The sequence below is a fragment of the Erpetoichthys calabaricus genome, chromosome 1 (assembly GCF_900747795.2).
Source record: "Erpetoichthys calabaricus chromosome 1, fErpCal1.3, whole genome shotgun sequence".
Taxonomy (NCBI): Eukaryota; Metazoa; Chordata; class Cladistia; order Polypteriformes; family Polypteridae; genus Erpetoichthys; species Erpetoichthys calabaricus.
The window spans coordinates 173,555,575-173,574,003 of record NC_041394.2 but is presented as its reverse complement, the minus strand read 5'-3'; the positions used below and the strand labels follow the sequence as shown (position 1 = coordinate 173,574,003).

The 18,429-nt window shown below is 40.4% G+C and overlaps 1 protein-coding gene across 6 annotated transcripts in view; it reads right to left on the bottom strand.

Moving 5' to 3' along the window:
• Window positions 1-16,336, bottom strand: part of LOC114653668 (lamina-associated polypeptide 2-like) — a 119,371-nt gene extending 103,035 nt beyond the window's left edge. For 3 of the 6 annotated variants that reach the window (XM_051920084.1, XM_051920090.1, XM_051920088.1), the window contains exon 1: window positions 15,928-16,335. In XM_051920084.1, the coding sequence (XP_051776044.1) occupies window positions 15,928-16,158 (231 nt within the window). In that variant the 5' untranslated portion in view covers window positions 16,159-16,335. Of the gene's footprint in view, window positions 1-15,927 lie in introns of all 6 variants that reach the window. The other 3 variants (XM_028804156.2, XM_051920082.1, XM_051920093.1) reach the window with 2 other exon arrangements.
• Window positions 16,337-18,429: the final 2,093 nt, after the last annotated feature.

The window sequence follows — 18,429 nt, the reverse complement described above, 5'->3', positions numbered from 1 at the left end:
TACCTTGAGAGAGAGAGAGAGAGAGAGAGAGAGAGAGAGAGGTTGGGGGGGGGAGGAGGGGGGGTTAGGAGCACACGCTGACACAGCGCATTGCCACACCCATCACATGATAAAGCAACTCAGGATCCCAGATTAGGACCAGAGTGCAGCCATGCAACGGTTGACACCTCAGCACCACACTAGTTCAGGTGGAATGGAACCAGTGTGAGGTTTTTTAAATCGTGGCAGGAGTGCGAATTCTGCCACCAACCCCCAGGTTTTTCCCTGCAGGTTGGAGGGCCTAAGTGCAGGGCTGGATGCAGATTAATGTCATACCTAGGACGGAATAGCATGGAAAAGGCACAATATAAATTAAATGTATTGATATTATAAGTGTAGTGGTGCGATTTTTTTTTAATAAAAGAGCAATGATATTTGTTCCACATTTGGTAAATACCAATATTAACTATTCATTACTATACAAGTATTTCTTCATAAATGTCATACAATGCTTATGAATATATTATGAAGACACTATGTAGTCACCCTTTAAATAAAGTGTTACTGAAATTTGTTGCATTAAATTGTTCAACATACAGTGGGTACGGAAAGTATTCAGACCCCCTTCAATTTTTCACTCTGTTATATTGCAGCCATTTGCTAAAATCATTTAAATTAATTTTTTTCCTCATTAATGTACACACAGCACCCCATATTGACAGACAAAAAAAGAATTTTTGAAATTGTTGCAGATTTATTAAAAAAGAAAAACTGAAATATCACATGGTCCTAAGTATTCAGACCCTTTGCTGTGACACTCATATTTAACTCAGGTGCTTTCCATTTCTTCTGATCATCCTTGAGATCACCTTCATTTGAGTCCAGCTGTGTTTGATTATACTGATTGGACTTGATTAGGAAAGCCACACACCTGTCTATATAAGACCTTACAGCTCACAATGCATGTCAGAGCAAATGAGAATCATGAGGTCAAAGGAAGTGCATGAAGAGCTCAGAGACAGAATTGTGGCAAGGCACAGATCTGGCCAAGGTTACAAAAATTGTTTTGCTGCACTTAAGGTTCCCAAGAGCACAGTGGCCTCCATAATCCTTAAATGGAAGATGTTTGGGACGACCAGAACCCTTCCTAGAGCTGGCCGTCCGGCCAAGCTGAGCTACCGGGGGAGAAGAGCCTTGGTGAGAAAGGTAAAGAACCACCCAAAGATCACTTTGGCTGAGCTCCAGAGATGCAATCAGGAAATGGGAGAAAGTTGTAGAAAGTCAACCATCACTGCAGCCCTCCACCAGTCAGGGCTTTATGGCAGAGTGGCCTGTCGGAAGCCTCTCCTCAGTGCAAGACACATGACAGCCTGTATGGAGTTTGCTAAAAGACACCTGAAGGACTCTGAGATGGTGAGAAATAAGATTCTTTGGTCTGATGAGACCAAGATAGAACTTTTTGGCCTTAATTCTAAGCGGTATGTGTGGAGACAACCAGGCACTGCTCATCACTTGTCCAATAGAGTCCCCACAGTGAAGCATGGCGGTGGCAGCATCATGCTGTGGGGGTGTTTTTCAGCTGCAGGGACAGGATGACTGGTTGCAATCGAGGGAAAGATGAATGCGGCCAAGTACAGGGATATCCTGGACAAAAACCTTCTCCAGAGTGCTAAGGACCTCAGACTGGGCCGAAGGTTTACCTTCCAACAAGACAATGACCCTAAGCACACAGCTAAAATAACGAAGGAGTGGCTTCACAACAACTCTGTGACTGTTCTTGAATGGCCCAGCCAGAGCCCGGACTTAAACCCAATTGAGCATCTCTGGAGAGACCTAAAAATGGCTGTCCACCAACGTTTACCATCCAACCTGACAGAACTGGAGAGGATCAGCAAGGAGGAATGGCAGAGGATCCCCAAATCCAGGTGTGAAAAACTTGTTGCATCTTTTCCAAGAAGACTCATGGCTGTATTAGCTCAAAAGGGTGCTTCTACTAAATACTGAGCAAAGGGTTTGAATACTTAGGACCATGTGATATTTCAGTTTTTCTTTTTTAATAAATCTGCAACAATTTCAAAAATTCTTTTTTTTGTCTGTCAATATGGGGTGCTGTGTGTACATTAATGAGGAAAAAAATTAATTTAAATGATTTTAACAAATGGCTGCAATATAACAAAAAGTGAAAAATTGAAGGGGGTCTGAATACTTTCCGTACCCACTGTATGGTTAAGTAATCTCTAAAAAAAGCCTTCACTTCAAATATATCAATGCATGCTAATTAAATAAAGATAAAATCAATATTGAATCGAATCAGGACATCAGGACCAATACTGAGCCCTATTCTTAAATTAACAGCATTCACATTTACAGCCTTATGTTAACTGTTCAGTGGTAATAAAGTTAGCTGCCAAAAAATTTAAGATCTGATCAGGAAAAACCAGAGTATAGATTTTTGAATTATTCTTTTGATACAATTTTTCTCCCATTGGAAAGTCCTTCACCCCCTGCTCGCCAACCCCTTTCCCCCTTCCCTCACAAACCCCCCTGCCCACCCCCACAAAGAACTGTGCGCCATTGTGAAGAGGGAGGCTGAACGCACCCCAAGGAGACGTGTTCGCTCCTCCAAAACCCCTCTTAAAACGGTGATACAATGGGAAACAAGTTTTTTTTTTAACCTCCTCTTTGCTCAGTCAGTTGCTGGCTTGCTGCTGCTCCCATGCCGTGCGATCTGCATTTCATGCGGCGCTTTGAACATTTTAAAAAGTCACTGCCTTCTTTCTCTTCTCCCCAGACATCCTCAAACACTATTTGATCTCTTTTCGCTGTTCCATTATTTCACCAAGTAATATTTTCCATTTGTTTGTGCTAATGTGATCTTTACTCTCATTTTTTTGAGACTCTCGAATTTTCCTATTTCCATTATCTCTAACCTGCTCTGCATGTGTATTATGGGACTTGCTTCCAAAGGTTCGAAGTATGACATGTCTTGCCCATCTCGTGGGACTTTCTTTACCATAGTGAGGATTGTTCTGTCACCAGTAAGCCCGCGATTCTGTAAAGAATCGTAAATCTAAGAATGGCAAGCAGTTTCTGTTTCTTCCGAGCTTTGGAAGGCTGAAATATCATGGAGGGTGGTTGCGTTCGGGGAAATGTCATTTAATTAAATAAGCACATTTGTACTACAGCGGTTTCGTTTTGTGGAGCCGCGAGTCCTTTTCCTTTCCTGACACAGAGCGCCGGCAGAGTGGAGCACAGCAAGTTTATTATCCAGGCTGTGTTGTTCGTGTGCCATCCACTGAGTTTGGGAAGTCGCTGGGTTTGAGTTTGGGGCAGTGAGGGGCTGTGCGCATGCGTCTCTGTGCGTCTGGTATGAAAAGTGATGGTGGGTGGGAGCGTCCTGGTAAAGTTTTTATTGAATTAAATGTAGACATTTGTGCTAACATTAACCAATTTATTAAAACCAAAATGGAATTGTAATTGTCACATTATGTTAGTCGAAAATGTCGTTGAGTTGTTGCTCTTATAAGTAAAACCAATATCGGAGTGGAAAGGTTGACATGAAGTATTCTGGAAAGTAAACATTCCTAAAATAAAAAATAAAAACAGTTAATCAAATATTTCTTTATAAACAACATTTTGAGTAAAGATGGCTTGCTGTTCTTGAAGTAGTTGTCCCTGGTATGGAGTAGGTACAACCTTAACTTTAACGTCAAACAAACGACAAACTCTTGAAAAGGCAACATAAAGCTGTCCATGTGCAAATACAGGCTCAGAAAGGTAAATGCCTACTTTGTCCATGGTTTGTCCTTGGGATTTGTTGATGGTCATGGCAAATGCAGCCTTAATGGGGAAACTGCCGTCGTTTAAGTTTAAAGGGTAATTCCAGGTCAGAACTTGTAAGGTCAATTCTGGGAATCAAAGCAGTATTGGAAGTATGGGATCCAGTAAGTACCTGTGTCTCGATAACATGTTCTGTAATGGTGTTCACGACTAACCGTGTACCGTTGCATTAACCTTGTTTAGTATTTAGGTTTCTTAACAGCATGACTATTGTTCCCACTTTAAGGTTAAGATTGTGTTGTGGTAATCCGGACGGGTTAATACTGTTTAAATATTCTAATGGGAAATGAAGATGCTCAGTTTTGTTGTCAGAATCAATACTGTCGGTACTTAGAAAGATGTGTGTTTCTCCAGGAAGTAATGCAATGACTTGGTTATTTATGTGATCTATGTCAATATTCTTTGGACATAACACAGCTCGGTGCGTCATATGTGGTATCTGGTCTAATGATATCAATTCACCAAAAACCTCCGTTACCAAGTCGTCGCAGAGAAAGGCGTGAGGAATTTGAAAAATATCTGGGTGAAGCTGAAATCCATTGGTAAGGTTTCCATTTCCTAGTTGTAACAACCAATTGGTATATGCTGGATCAGGACACCGCATGTTCTGTAGTAAGGTTAGTTTCTGAAAGTAATGCCAATTTTCTGCGTATTTCAAACTGGACTGAATAATAGCTGAACGCATGGCGTGCGGAACAACAGGCAGGCACTGTTGAAAATCTCCTCCTAATAAAAGTACCTTTCCTCCAAATGGAATATCATTATCCATTAACGCTCTGAGAAGTCTATCAATGGTATTGAGTATATGACTGGACGCCATCATACATTCGTCTAAAATCAATAGTTTTGTGAGACGAATCTCATTTGCACTGTCACTGTGCATTTTCATTGTTGAAACTGACGTTTCCGTGATTGGAACTGGAAGCTTGAACAAAGAGTGACATGTTCGACCGTTTATTAACAGATTAGCCGCTACCCCGGTTGTAGCTGAAGCGACAATCAACTGTTTCTTTGCAGAAAAGAAATGTGTAAGTGTTTCAAAGGTACGTTTTTCCGCTTCCCCCAGGGCCGTCAAGAAAGTAGCATTTGGGTATTGGGCTGTCGTCTTCTGTGGCAAGAACAATTTTATTAAAAGCAGCAGATTGTAAGGGATTTAAACTGGCAATCATTTTTTGTGCAATGTCTTGCTCTTCCTGAAGATTTATTGGCCCTGAATGCAAATCAGGTAATGAAGGTTTTGGCAAATTGAAGTGCTGTAACGTATATCCAAGGAGTATGAGAGCAGACTGAATGTCTTTAAGTGCATAGGCTTCACAGTTGACGCAAGAATCATCGTTTCCATGCAGCGTGTGGCATATGTCTTCTATCATTCCTTCCTTGTTTGTATTCCAGAGGTTCAATGGATCTGATGGGGAGGAAAAACCACAGATATAAGCAAACAGCTGGCGAACTTTATCTGGCATTGAATATGATATTGCATCGTGTAGAGTTTTTTGCCAAATTGTATCATCCAATAAATATCCTTTTTCGTTTACTGCCTCCTGGAATGTCTTGCACAGTTTGATGGCGTTTACAACTTGAACAGTTTTAAGGTCGTTAAATGACGTAGCAGCGGTTTGATGTTGAAGAGGTAATCTTAAGGACCCGGAAAGGTTTTATTTAATACTCATAGTGTACATTCTGCCTATGACTATCACCGTGTTGCTGTCGTCTTCTCCAGAATGTACCACTGTCAACTCAAACATAGTGAACAGGAATCTCCCAATACTTCCACTGGTGAGCATCTTGATGTTCTTGATTGAGCTTAAACCACGCGGTAAGTTTAGTATCTCTTGTAGCTGCTCTCTGTGCCGCTTGGATTTCATTCCCTGGTCGAAAACAGACATTTTGCTCGTCCTCCAAATGAACTGGCAACCAACAAATGGTGTGGCTTTGATCGTGCATTGGAAAGCAAAATATTCTCCAAATGGTCTCTGGAGCACTGACGTACCGTGAATCTACATAAATTCGAGTCTCATCGTGATCATTTGTTTCAGACACTGAAACATTAGCACAATCATGGCCCTTGTAAATGTATTTGAATAAATACTTAACGCTTTTTACTGTAGCGCAGATTTCAACATTGATATGGCAGTTGTATCGTAAACATAAATAAGGATTGTATGGTACTACCCAGCTATTGTCAATTGGATGACCCAGTACAACTTGCAATTCATTTGTCTGCCATCTCATATACTTAGGATATCCGTTGACGTTTCCAAGCGTAACCTCCTGGAAATCTTTGGGGAAGCCCTTAGAACATTTGCCGTTCACCATACATGGACTGTTTGGATTTGTATTGCCACATGGTGTATGGATCATATTTCTGATAACAATTTGAAAGAGACATGGAGAAATGTGACGGTCTGGAATTTCAGCTTTTACTATTTTATTGATGTCATCTTCTGTGCGAATTTTGGAATAATCATCAAGGATTATCAGAATATTGGCGTGCGGTAAACCTCTCTTCTGAAACTCTATAACGTGGATAATTGCTGTAACAGTCCCAAATAGAGATTTCTTCTTGATATCCTCCAGCAAGTTATTTAGTTTGAGTCTAAAGACTCTTGCAACTAAATCAGGATGATGTTCTACTTTTTGCCATGGCATAAGATTATTTGTAATTTCTTTCCATTTAGGATTGCAAGTCATAGTGATAAATAGATCAGGTTTGCCAAACTTTCTAACAATAGCCAATGCATCTTGGTAATGCTGCTGCATATTATGTGGGCTGCCTTGAAAGGAAGATGGTAAAATAACCGCTTTTCCAGCAGGGTGATCCACTATGTCCGCATCACGATTTATGTACTCCATCAGCGACCTGTAGTTATCAGCCCTCAGTGCAGGTTGGTTGTTTTTAATCCATTGGAGATCATTTGATTCTGCTCGAACGTAAGCGTCAACTATGTATTGAGTTAGGTTTCCTGCACTGAGTAATGGATTAACCCTTTGCGGTCGTTAGGCCAGAAAACTGGCCTTAGTAAAAAGTGCGCTATAGGTCGTCAGGCCACCGCTGGTGGCCCTGCAAGTTTCTGACTGATTTGCACAGTCGCCTGGTCGAGAAAAGTGGCCTGTGTTATTCCTACGTGCTTGAAAAAAATAACTGCTGTAATTATTGGCGTTTTTTCAATAATTAATTACGACTAATGTAGCGTGACGTTGAAAATTAAATACGACTGCAAAGGGTTAAACTCGTCTCTTACTGAGAGTCTGTATGAAAAATATTCTTTCATTGATACCCTTGATCTTTTCTGTGCTTGATTCTTTTTATATCTGCAAATTCCAGCACTCCATCCTTCCCGGCCAGTTGGAAACAAAATGGGGTATGTCAAAGTATCAAGTTTAGGAAAACAAATGTCCACACGTTGGAATTTTGGTTGGTTGGTTGGTTCCATCAGGACGTAAATGCATGATAATATCGCGGTGAAACAGAGGCTCACCGTCTTTACTTTGAAACACAATTGCCACTTCATCAACGATGGGAACATTGTATCATCTCGGATCATGTTCTTTGTCCTTTATTAGCACTAAAGCAATTTTAGTTGGTGCCACACCGTCCGCCTGAGCTTTTGTATTGGCTTCTTTCTCAACCTCATGTAGCATCTTTATAGAGTTTGCTAATGGGTGATTATTTATGACTTCAGCAACGTTTCTCATTAGAAGCTCTGTGCATTGCTTATTTTCAGGAAGGTGCATTCGTTGATAAACTGTGTCATCTAAATCTAACACGTACATTTGTGCAAATTTGCGTTGTTGATTTGGCTGAGGGTGCACTGTTCCAATCCGATGCAATACTTGTCCACACACACGAAAGCAGTATGGGCCATTCCCAAGTGGTGGCTTGATATTTACCCCGGTAGATGCAAAAGCAAATGAACTATTGTAGGATCTAATGCATTCCATAAAGCTTTTACTTTCGGGTACACTGTTAGTCAAAAGCTTACGTAAATATTGAGGATATTCATGCAAAGCAGGCAGCTGAACTTGACCTTTTTGACATGGGATCAACCATACAGAGTAATGGGGATTGTGGAAGAGAGGTGAAAAAGAGTGCAGGCAGGGTGGAATGGGTGGAGAAGAGTGTCAGGAGTTATTTGTGACAGACGGGTATCAGCAAGAGTGAAAGGTCTACAGAACAGTAGTGAGACCAGGTATGTTATATGGGTTGGAGACGGTGGCACTGACCAGAAAGCAGGAGACAGAGCTGGAAGTAGCAGAGTTAAAGATGCTAAGATTTGCACTGGGTGTGACGAGGATGGATAGGATTAGAAAAAGAGTACATTAGAGGGTCAGCTCAAGTTGGACGGTTGGGAGACAAAGTCAGAGATGCGAGATTGCATTGGTTTGGACATGTGCAGAAGAGAGATGTTGGGTATATTGGGAGAAGGATGCTAAGGATAGAGCTGCCAGGGAAGAGGAAAAGAGGAAGGCCTAAGTGAAAGTTTATGGATGTGGTGAGAGAGGACACGCAGGTGATGGGTGTAACAGAGCAAGATGCAGAGGACATAAAAATATGGAAGAAGATGATCCGCTGTGGCAACCCCTAACGGGAGCAGCCGAAAGAAGACGACGACAAAAAGCAAGCACTTTAAAACTAGGATCTGGAGCTGATGCTAACAGGAGGAATAAATGAATGAAATATAAAAGTAAAAGAACTAGCCATTGTGACTGATAACGCCGCTATTATGGAGCTACTTCAAGTCAGCTGTTTTGTGCACACACTCCCTTTTGTATTGCAGGCTGCTCTGAAAATTCCAACAATTGCCACTTTGCTTTGCTGGGTGATGTGCGTTGCAAACGTTATCCAACATAGAGGTACAGCTAGCCACATGCTTAAGGAGAGGCAATGTTTATTGGACTTGGCAAAACACAAACTTGTGATTGATGCAGTCAAGCAAATGAAACAGTGCAATGGAAATGATAGAAAGCTTTTTGGAAAAACAGCGAGTCCTCTTAGCAGCTCTGTATATAAGGCAGCAAGGTTGCTCCCATATAACTGGCATACAGTTCATTTGTCTGCAACACATCCGCCACGGGAGCCCAAACATTTTTAATGTGCAATTGTCTTGTAGGAATCTAATGCCAAGGATGTTCAGCTATCACGTTAGGGTTACTATCTCCACTTGCCTGAGACAAGTGGTGATTCTTTGCTTAAGATCTTTGTAAAGCCTCAATAAAATTACTTCATTCAATTGCTTTCTGGTTGGTGTAGTATACCACAGCTCAAAAGCCTGTACCATTTGTTGAAAGCCTTCAATTTCAACAATGGTGTAGGGACTCATCTTTAAAGATAAAAACTGCTATAGATTATTAATTTTTTGCACACTAAGCGAAGCAAACAGAACATATGAGCAACCTGTCGTCTCCAGTGTAGATTGTTTAGGCTCTACATGTTTGGATATCGACTGAAATGGGTGACATTGAGGTAACCGATTTCTCAAATTGATTGCGTTACAACAATAATTAACTTCTGAGCTGCACAGCCTACATATGGCTTTGCTTTTATCCACTTATTCTTTATCAATGCACCGTTTGAATCCATAGTAAGTCTACACATCTAATTTAAATGTATAAGACGATGATTTCAGTTAATGAGGACACCATTTTTTGCAAGATAGTAAAGTGCTTGGAAAGTCTTAACAGGTGCATTAGAATGTACTGTTAATCGCTTTTTAAAATCCCAAAATACAATATTAGAGATAACAGTAGAGATGGCCAATAAAACGATAATTATCGTGAAATAACTTTTCCTTAATAGAAATGTAAGACATGGTCAATATAACATTGATAGAACTCATTCCATCCATGTTTTGACAGACAACACGAAAAGCCAATGATGAGAACAGCACTATGCCAAACCAATCATGTGGCTGGAATAGGGCTACAGCCACGTCAGGTTAGATTGACGCATATAGTGTAGGAGTAGCAGCTGCCAGCAGCACATGTGCTAATGTTTGGGCTATTGCAGCCGTCCAGGTCAGTAAAGTCAGCAGTTGAAGCAACATAAGAGAGAAAATGACAACAGAAAATGCTAACAAAAAAAAAAAATGTAAGCATCACCAAAGAAGACACCCCAACGGGCACAGCCAAAGGCTCAAAAGGCAAGGACATAGTTGAAAAATAAGGGTCCATGGAATTTTATAGTGTGGAGATATTTTGGCTATTTAAAGTCCGACAAGAAGCAGAGTAGTGTGTACTGCAAATCATGTTGAAAGCATGATCCCACAAAGACAGATAATACCACTAATCTTTTGTACCATCTGAAGCAGTGTCGTCCTTTAGAGCACACACAATGCAGAATTTACTGCACGGATGGATTTGTGGTAAGAATATTTAAGTTGTAGTTAATGAAACCACTGATAGTGGAGACCACAGCATTCTCAACTTAGTGATAAGGTTTAAGTTTCTTTATTTTGTCATGTTTACACAAGAAAACATTAAATTTGCCTTCTCAGTTGCATCTAATATCAGACAGAATGAAATAAAACAAACAAATAGAACAAGATAGGTTAAGGTAAGGCAGTTAGATAATGCATATTTACACCAAAAAAAAAAAAAGTTACAGGATATATATCAAAATCTTAATCATTATCTCAGATATTTCTTATTGAAAAGTTATATGGCACAAGGAAGAAAGGAATTTCTGGAGCAATTTGTGTGGGTTTTCAAAGCGACTGTGTTTCCTGATTTACTGAAGTTTAGTCAGTCAATCATTTTCCAACCCGCTATATCCTAACACAAGGTCATGGGGGTCTGCTGGAGCCAATCCCAGCCAGCACAGGGCGCAAGGCAGGAACAAACCCCAGGCAGGGCGCCAGCCCACCGCAGGGGGCGCACACACACGCCAAGCACACACTAGGGACAATTTAGGATCGCCAATGCACCTAACCTGCATGTCTTTGGACTGTGGGAGGAAACTGGAGCACTCTGAGGAAACCCACACAGACACAGGGAGAACATGCATTCTACACGTAATGGATGTCTATCATCAGTTGAGATGATTTCCAGTTTCTTTAACATTGCCCTCTGACACACACTAGTCAAATCATCTGGCTGTATGGTAATTCTTTTATGTAGGCAGTTCCAATTGTAAGGGATGTATTTTTTGTAAGTCATTGAACCAATTAAATTATATTTAACTGGTATTAAGAGTATTTTCATTAGAACAACGTTATTAGTGAACGGCATTGGTTGTTAACAGGTTTCCTTTTGAAAATGAACAATGTTGTTTTGCCCCGCGGTGACGAAGCATACAAGGTCCACATCTGACTCTTCCGTTATAAACTCGGCACCTACAAACCTGGGCGGAAGAACAGAAGTCTCCACCGTTATAACAAGCCCTTAAAAGTGGGTCTCTCTCTTCCCACCACACTCCCCGTTTAATTCCCGGATTTAGCATCTTCCAGATTAGTTAGCTTTTATTTTGTAACTAATTATTTTAAGATATGCAGCAGATGAAGCTAGAGATGTATAGCTTTTTAAGTTAGAAAGGTAATGATATGTGTTTTAAATCCGCAAACATTAAAAAAGTTTAAGAATCATTAGAAATAATTTACATAACTACAATCACAGGTACTAACAACTCGTACTTTCTGGCAGATGTTATCTTTATGGTGAGCTGCAACTCTTCCACCTTTTCACAGGCAGTACTTCAATCCCTTCACAACAACCAGCTGAATCTTAAAAACATTTTAGCAGGGGTTACAGACAATCCATCATACGGTTTGAAACCATACCAGGAAGTTTTAAAAGGGGTTATGCCTAACGGTGTGTATTCAGCCTGCTTGTGTCATGTCATCAGTTTGGTGGGAGAGACCTGGTAGCACTATAAATACTTCAATAAGGCTGCATCACTCGTGATGTGGGCAAAGCCTGACTTCAAGAAGCCTGCCAGGGAAAAGAGAGGGGCAACCTTCTTATCACTGAAAGAGATTATGCTGACCAACAGTCCCCACCAGAAGGCAGAAAACTCCAGGTGCAAGAGCTGGTTCAAATCAGTATGGTACCAAGCTAAACATATTCACCTGTACAAAGAGTTCTTTCCAGCTGAGAACACATCAGCTTGGGTTGTAACAAGAATCCTAGAGCAGATTGAAACAGAGGAAAACCAGGACACCCTAAAAGTGAAGATAATCTTTTATCTCAGAGGGGTGCATCAAACTAGGCACAACTCTTACAGTTTTGGAGGACACTTACTATCCCACTGCAGTCTCAGCATACAACATCTGGAAGATCTGAGCTCCATCTGATGAATGGAACTGCAAAAACCTATGGCTTTGGGGCCAAAACTGATGATCTGCTGGATCAGATGGGAACGTGACAGAGGAGAGACGTGCTTGACTGCATGCATGATGCATTCCACCTGGCCCTTGCTAAGTTTTCACAACATTGGGATGTCCATCCTGCTTAGGATTTACATAAGCTGGTCAGAGTGTTTGTTCCCAGGCAGGCTCCTGCTATGTAAAAATACATTGAAGAATACACAGAACAAACTTCTGATGAACCCATCAGCAGAGCTAAGTAAAGAGTGGAGAGCGTATTTACACTGTGCTTCAAACAAGGGTTTCTCTTCTTCTGTGGTACTAGGGTGTTGTTGTTGTTCTTCTGTGGAGATGGCCAATTACTGGAAGGGGTGAAAGACAGCATTTTCTAAGGGTGATTGACAAGTATATGTAGGGCAATGTAATCTCTGTCAACTCAGCTGACTGTGAGAGAAACTTAAATAAATATAAGACTCTCCTCACAGACAAGAGATAGTCTCTCAATGAGCTAATGCCAAATGCCTCACAATCATGTACTTCAATGGGGATGTGTGTCAGAGATGGAAAAAACAAATTAGCACAACTTCAAGTCAAAACAAAAATTGTACCATTAATGGCGTTAGAATAATAGTGACTATTTGCTGAATTCAGATGTTTAAACGTACAAATTACATTTTTACTCTTAGTTATCTACGTATTTTTTCAATCATGCCTTGAACTTCCATTTATTCATAGGTTTATGCATTGAACGTATAGCCATTATGATTAGGCAAAATAAGGTACAGTAGTGCTAGTGTGTTATTTCATTAAAAGGAAAGTGCCATTTCACTATTGTTTGTTTTATTGTAGCTTTCTTCTAGAATAGAAAAACAAAATTGGTAAAAACTCAAAAATCCAAATTAAGAAAAAATAAAATGGTGAAAACCAAAAATCAGAAACAATAGCACAGAATTTGTGAAAAAATAAAACAGATTTCAAAGGGCCCTAATCATATTACTGAGAGCAATGACCAGATGGTACAACGCTTGGGGAACCTCTGCAATAAACTGTTACATTTAGTTAAATGATACACTTTAAACCAAGACAACATATTTAGAACAAAGAATTCACATCCATTCCTTAGCCTCAAAAGTTTCACTTATTAGTTATACTTTAGTTATATTTATATAAAAACTAAATGAGAATCTAAAAATATTTAAATCTGGCTTCAGTTTTAAAGAACATCATCCTCTGCAGGGCCATTTGTCAAACTAAAAAAATTCAAAGCAGGATTGCTCATATTGGGCAGTGAAAGCAAACAAACCATGCATTATTATTTCTATAATAAATATATAATGGGATGAATATTGTAATATAGCGGCACGGTGGTGCAGTGGTAGCGCTGCTGCCTCGCAGTTAGGAGACCCGGGTTCACTTCCCGGGTCTTCCCTGCGTGGAGTTTGCATGTTTTCCCCATGTCTGCGTGGGTTTCATCCAGGCGCTCTAGTTTCCTCCCACAGTCCAAAGACATGCAGGTTAGGTGGATTGGCAATTCTAAATTGGCCCTAGTGTGTGCTTGGTGTGTTTGTGTGTGCCCTGCGGTGGGTTGGCACCCTGCCCAGGATTGGTTCCTGCCTTGTGCCCTGTGTTGGCTGGGATTGGCTCCAGCAGACCCCCCGTGACCCTGTGTTCGGATTCAGAAGAAAGGGCAATCCACCCAGGTCGCCACATCCAAGGACTAGATATATATTTAGAAAATGGATGGATAGACAGATGTCCTATTCACTTCTCTCATGCCTTCTTTTACATGGATTGTATCTAGATATATAATTTTGACAGAATGCAACTGTGTCCATATCATAACCAAACAGACATCCAGCTGTACCTTCCATGCTCAAAACTGAAACTATCCTACATTTAAGGGAAAAGGATATTTGCATTTACACTGTTAATTTAAAAGTGGTCACTATCTATTTTTGACACTTCCAAATAAAGTGACAATGACCTGATTATAATCCAATCAAATGTGCATTTACACCGTTTTTTAAATGGTCAAGTGCTATCTTGATTTGATTACCAAAAATACATGCCAATGCCATATTTTGCTTAGTTTACAAATCAACATTGCTAGACTGCTGTTAAAAAGTAGTTACAAAGAGATCTGATCTGAAGCAGTAAACATATTTCCAAACCTAACAGGAAAAGAGGTGTGACTGTAATCAATTATATTTATACAGCACTTTTCTAACCTAGTCAAGGCATTTTACATAGACAGTGGGAAACCACTTCAACCAACGACAATGTGTAGCATCCACTCATGTTACTCCAGCTCATGGAGTCCTGAATGAGGCACATTACCTGCATTTTGAGGGAGCGTCAGTTAAGGCACTACAGCCATGTGTCGTGATTACTCGAGGGTGATCCGGCTCGCTGGATACTCATTGTTGAGGCCCAGAGTGGCTGGACCAGGACAAGGGGAGGCAAACGTAACACCTGGCTTCAGCAGATAGAGGGATATTTCCGGAAGGTGAGACTGGCCCGGGTGTCTGGCTTGGGTGTTGCCAACCAGGATCCCGAGCTGTGGCCAGTCTGGCTTGGGTGTTGCCAACCAGGATCCCGAGCTGTTTCGGTGCATGCTCCCCAACCTGACCTGAAGGGATACTTCCATAATTTTAGGTTGCAGGTAAACCTTATATATATATATATATATATATATATATATATATATATATATATATATATATATAGTTCATTAAAATGTATTTTAAATATGAATCGGCGTGTTCCAGAACACAATTCGTGCCCAGGACCCATGAAACAAACAAATACCACAAATGGGTGAGACAGAAGATCGCCACATGCAGACAACCAGTTCAAGGCATTTATTTTACTAAGTGGAGTTATGTACGTTGATAGGGAACGACTAAAATAGGGATCAACATCAAAGCAACACGATCAAGCGGTAATGTGATTTTTGCACATTTGAAACAATAGAAGCTACATGTAGCTTTGACCTGTTTGCAGGCTTGTTTTCAGAATTTGCAAAATTCGCATGTGAACGGATATAACATTACTAATGTTATGTGACTGCATTTAACACAGTCAAAAGTCTCACCGCTGAATGCATTATGTCGAACAAAAGCATCAGAATGAACAAAGCAGCGACACTGGGTTACAGAAAGCCCCGTGTATTAAATGTGGAGGATTCAGTCTCATTTTACACCGTCTCCCTCCCACCTCCAAAACAAATACCCAACATTCCGATAAATACGATTTTGACCCCCGAATAACCTAAAAAAAAATTGGAAGGCAGCAAACGTCGCACGTGATTGTCATTCATCTTTCACTAGACTACATTGAAAACGTAACAGATGACAATATTTTTGACCGCAGTTAAAGGGGGCGCTGCAGTAGTTCCCGCTTAGCGTTTTTAACTTTAAGCGGGAAGTCGGTGAACAGCAAGCAATCAATTCTCACTATTCATTGCACTGAGATAAAGAATAACTACGTGAAGTTCACAATGATAAGGTGGATGCGTGTGACGCTCATGAAAAATCTAAGGCGGGCTAGCAGCGAGACTTAAAACAAAGCGTTAGGTATAATACTGTTCAACTACAAGATTTCGGTAAACCCCTGTGCTGTGCCGAAGCCGGAAATATTGTGTAACTTATTCTGCTTTCCAGAAGTAAAATCAGACAGATCGAGATAAGAGCAAAATTGTCCCAAGCTTCACTGACGGCCGTTAAATGAAAGGCCCCGACATGGTGCTAGACAACACAACTACCTGCACCCTTCGCTGCGGCTTCATTCTAGTACTCTGTTCACTCACCCGACCAGGCCGGCCTCTTGTACCCACTGGCGGTGCTGGAGGCTCCTCGTCACTAGAAAAAGTGTCTGCTGGACTCTGTCGATGATTTCTCGAAGTGAGATGCTGCAGGTAAAGCCGCACATACACATCTTTCTTCTGCTCCCCTGGTGGTAGAGCAACGTCGTTAGCTAACAGCGCGCTCTTCAGCTTGTCTTTAGTCAGGACCGAGGGGTCCTGCAAAAATTCCGACATGTCTGCACTAAATCCAAAATGTAAACTGTATAAAAGAAGGCGGTTTGCGCCACAGACTATTAACTGGCAGTAAGGCACCTTAAGACTAGGCTTTTAATACCAGACGTACCGCTTAACGGCACAGCCCACTAGAACTCGGCAGTGGAGGGGAAACTCTCTACCAAACGAAGCCTTCATTGGTCGAAAAGGAAATGTAAGGTCTGTAATCATTGGATCAAAAATGAAAGAACGCGAGTTTAAACGCGAATGGGGGTGGGTCTACACGTTATACAAAAAAAGTGTACGAGGGTGACGTGGAAGAGCGAGAGTCACAGTTGATGGAGAAAGAGAGAAGGATGAATTCGTGATTGTTAATGCGATTTTTCCAGTCCACACGACGACACCACGCAAAATTGAAAGTGTGTTTTTAAAACGAAACTGCGCTAGTGTAGATGTGTTGTGGTTGTTCGAAGCTTGTTCTGTTTTATCAGATAGACGCTAGTCCCTTTTCAAGATCAGTTGCGGAGTTAAGCGGGTGTGAAAAGATATTCTTATATAATCTAGTGAAATATTTCCTTGAAATAACCGTTAATATGATTCCGAGTTTGTAGAAAAACAACCCTGTTCTTAGTGTAAGTGTATTTCCTCATTTAAAAGGCGTTCTTTAAGCCTGCTATATATTGCAGAATTTCTCGCAGCTGAAGTTGTTCAGGTATATTCTATCGTTATGATAACGGAGAGCTTCAGCTTAAGTTGTTCATTTCTGGTTCGGTATTTACCTTTTTAGAGATCTGTAATTATAATTTAATAAAAAGTAAAACCTACCAAAAACATGCCCTTACGAGTTTGGCTGCAGAGAGCAGTGGCAATCTGGTAGCATGTGGTTTACACTGTATTGTTGCTGTTGGAGGTCATGTAATAGAAAAAATAGGTTCTGGAAAACCAAGCGCGAGGTAGATAGAACTTTTGCAAACTAAGGCGTGACACAGTGCCCTCTGAAAGGTCAAATACTAAGTTGTGATTCAATACAGTTGAGTTTGTGCAAAATCCTGATGAGGTCAGTTTTAGTAGATTTGTGAATTTCTCAGCAGTAAATGCAACTGAAGAAATTAAATTTCTAGAAAAAACAGGAAAAATCTTAAAGCGCTGTTAGCACGCCCTATTTTTAAGGACGGAGTTGCAAGAAAAAATTGGAAAATGCATTCAGATTACTAAAAACCCTACACAAAGAGGTAATTCATGTTAGGTTTCACCTTACTGCTGTACTACTTAATATATTGTATAGAAGCACTTGGATATGTGGATGATAACAGGTGTAAATGTATGACTGAATTTTTTCTTTTCCAGATATATGTAAATTGTGTGTGTAATTATGACATTCAGTGTAGAATTTGATCAAGTCTGTTCAGTGTAGCAATATGTTTTATTTACTGTGTTCTTAGAAATATGTAGTAGACCGTAGTGATGGGCGGAGTGAAGCCTCACGAAGCATCAACACGTTTGAAGCAATTGTGTCGGAAATCGTATCGAAGCTTCGAAGCATTTGACACTCGCCTCTCTATGGACACCTCCTGGCCATTTTCATTAACGTTACACAAACTTATGATCCACTTCAATGACGTCTGTCACAACTGTTATTGCTTTTATTTTTTCGCAGCTTCAGACTGACAACGAAGAGAAGGGTTCGTCAGCAGCTTCTAGTGTCTGATGTCTAAAAAATATAAATATAACTAACGCCGACAGGCAGAATGCACTATACGATAGTAAGAGTTAAACAAAATAAGACGCCTCACCTCATGGATTCCCGGCTCTTTCAATTAGTACTGTGTTTACTTTTGCACTGTATCATTATAATCGCTCCTGTTATTAGTATTATAATTAACCCTGATCTTTTCTTGAGATCACATTTAATAGCCTTAAATGTTTTCTTTGGTCTGACTTAATTAAAACGGAGTAGACAGAAAATAAAGGTTTACTGTATCCCTGTACTTTGCCATGATATAGGTAAGCACATTTGAGAAAGAAAAGGTGAAATCCTTAAATCACAGATGTGATTATTCGATCAAGTATTAAAATATTTAATTTATTAATACTTTACAGTATTTTTGGAGCTCAAAAGTAACGAGTTCGCTACGAAGAAATGACGCCATCAGTGGCTCAATTAACTAAGGTGGTTGCTTTTCAAATTCTGAGCGTAGTGCTATCCGGAATTCGATCCGAACTAAAGACTCATCATAATTAATAATAATTAAAAAAATAATCTCGAGTGAAATCTTTATAACCAATTTGAAC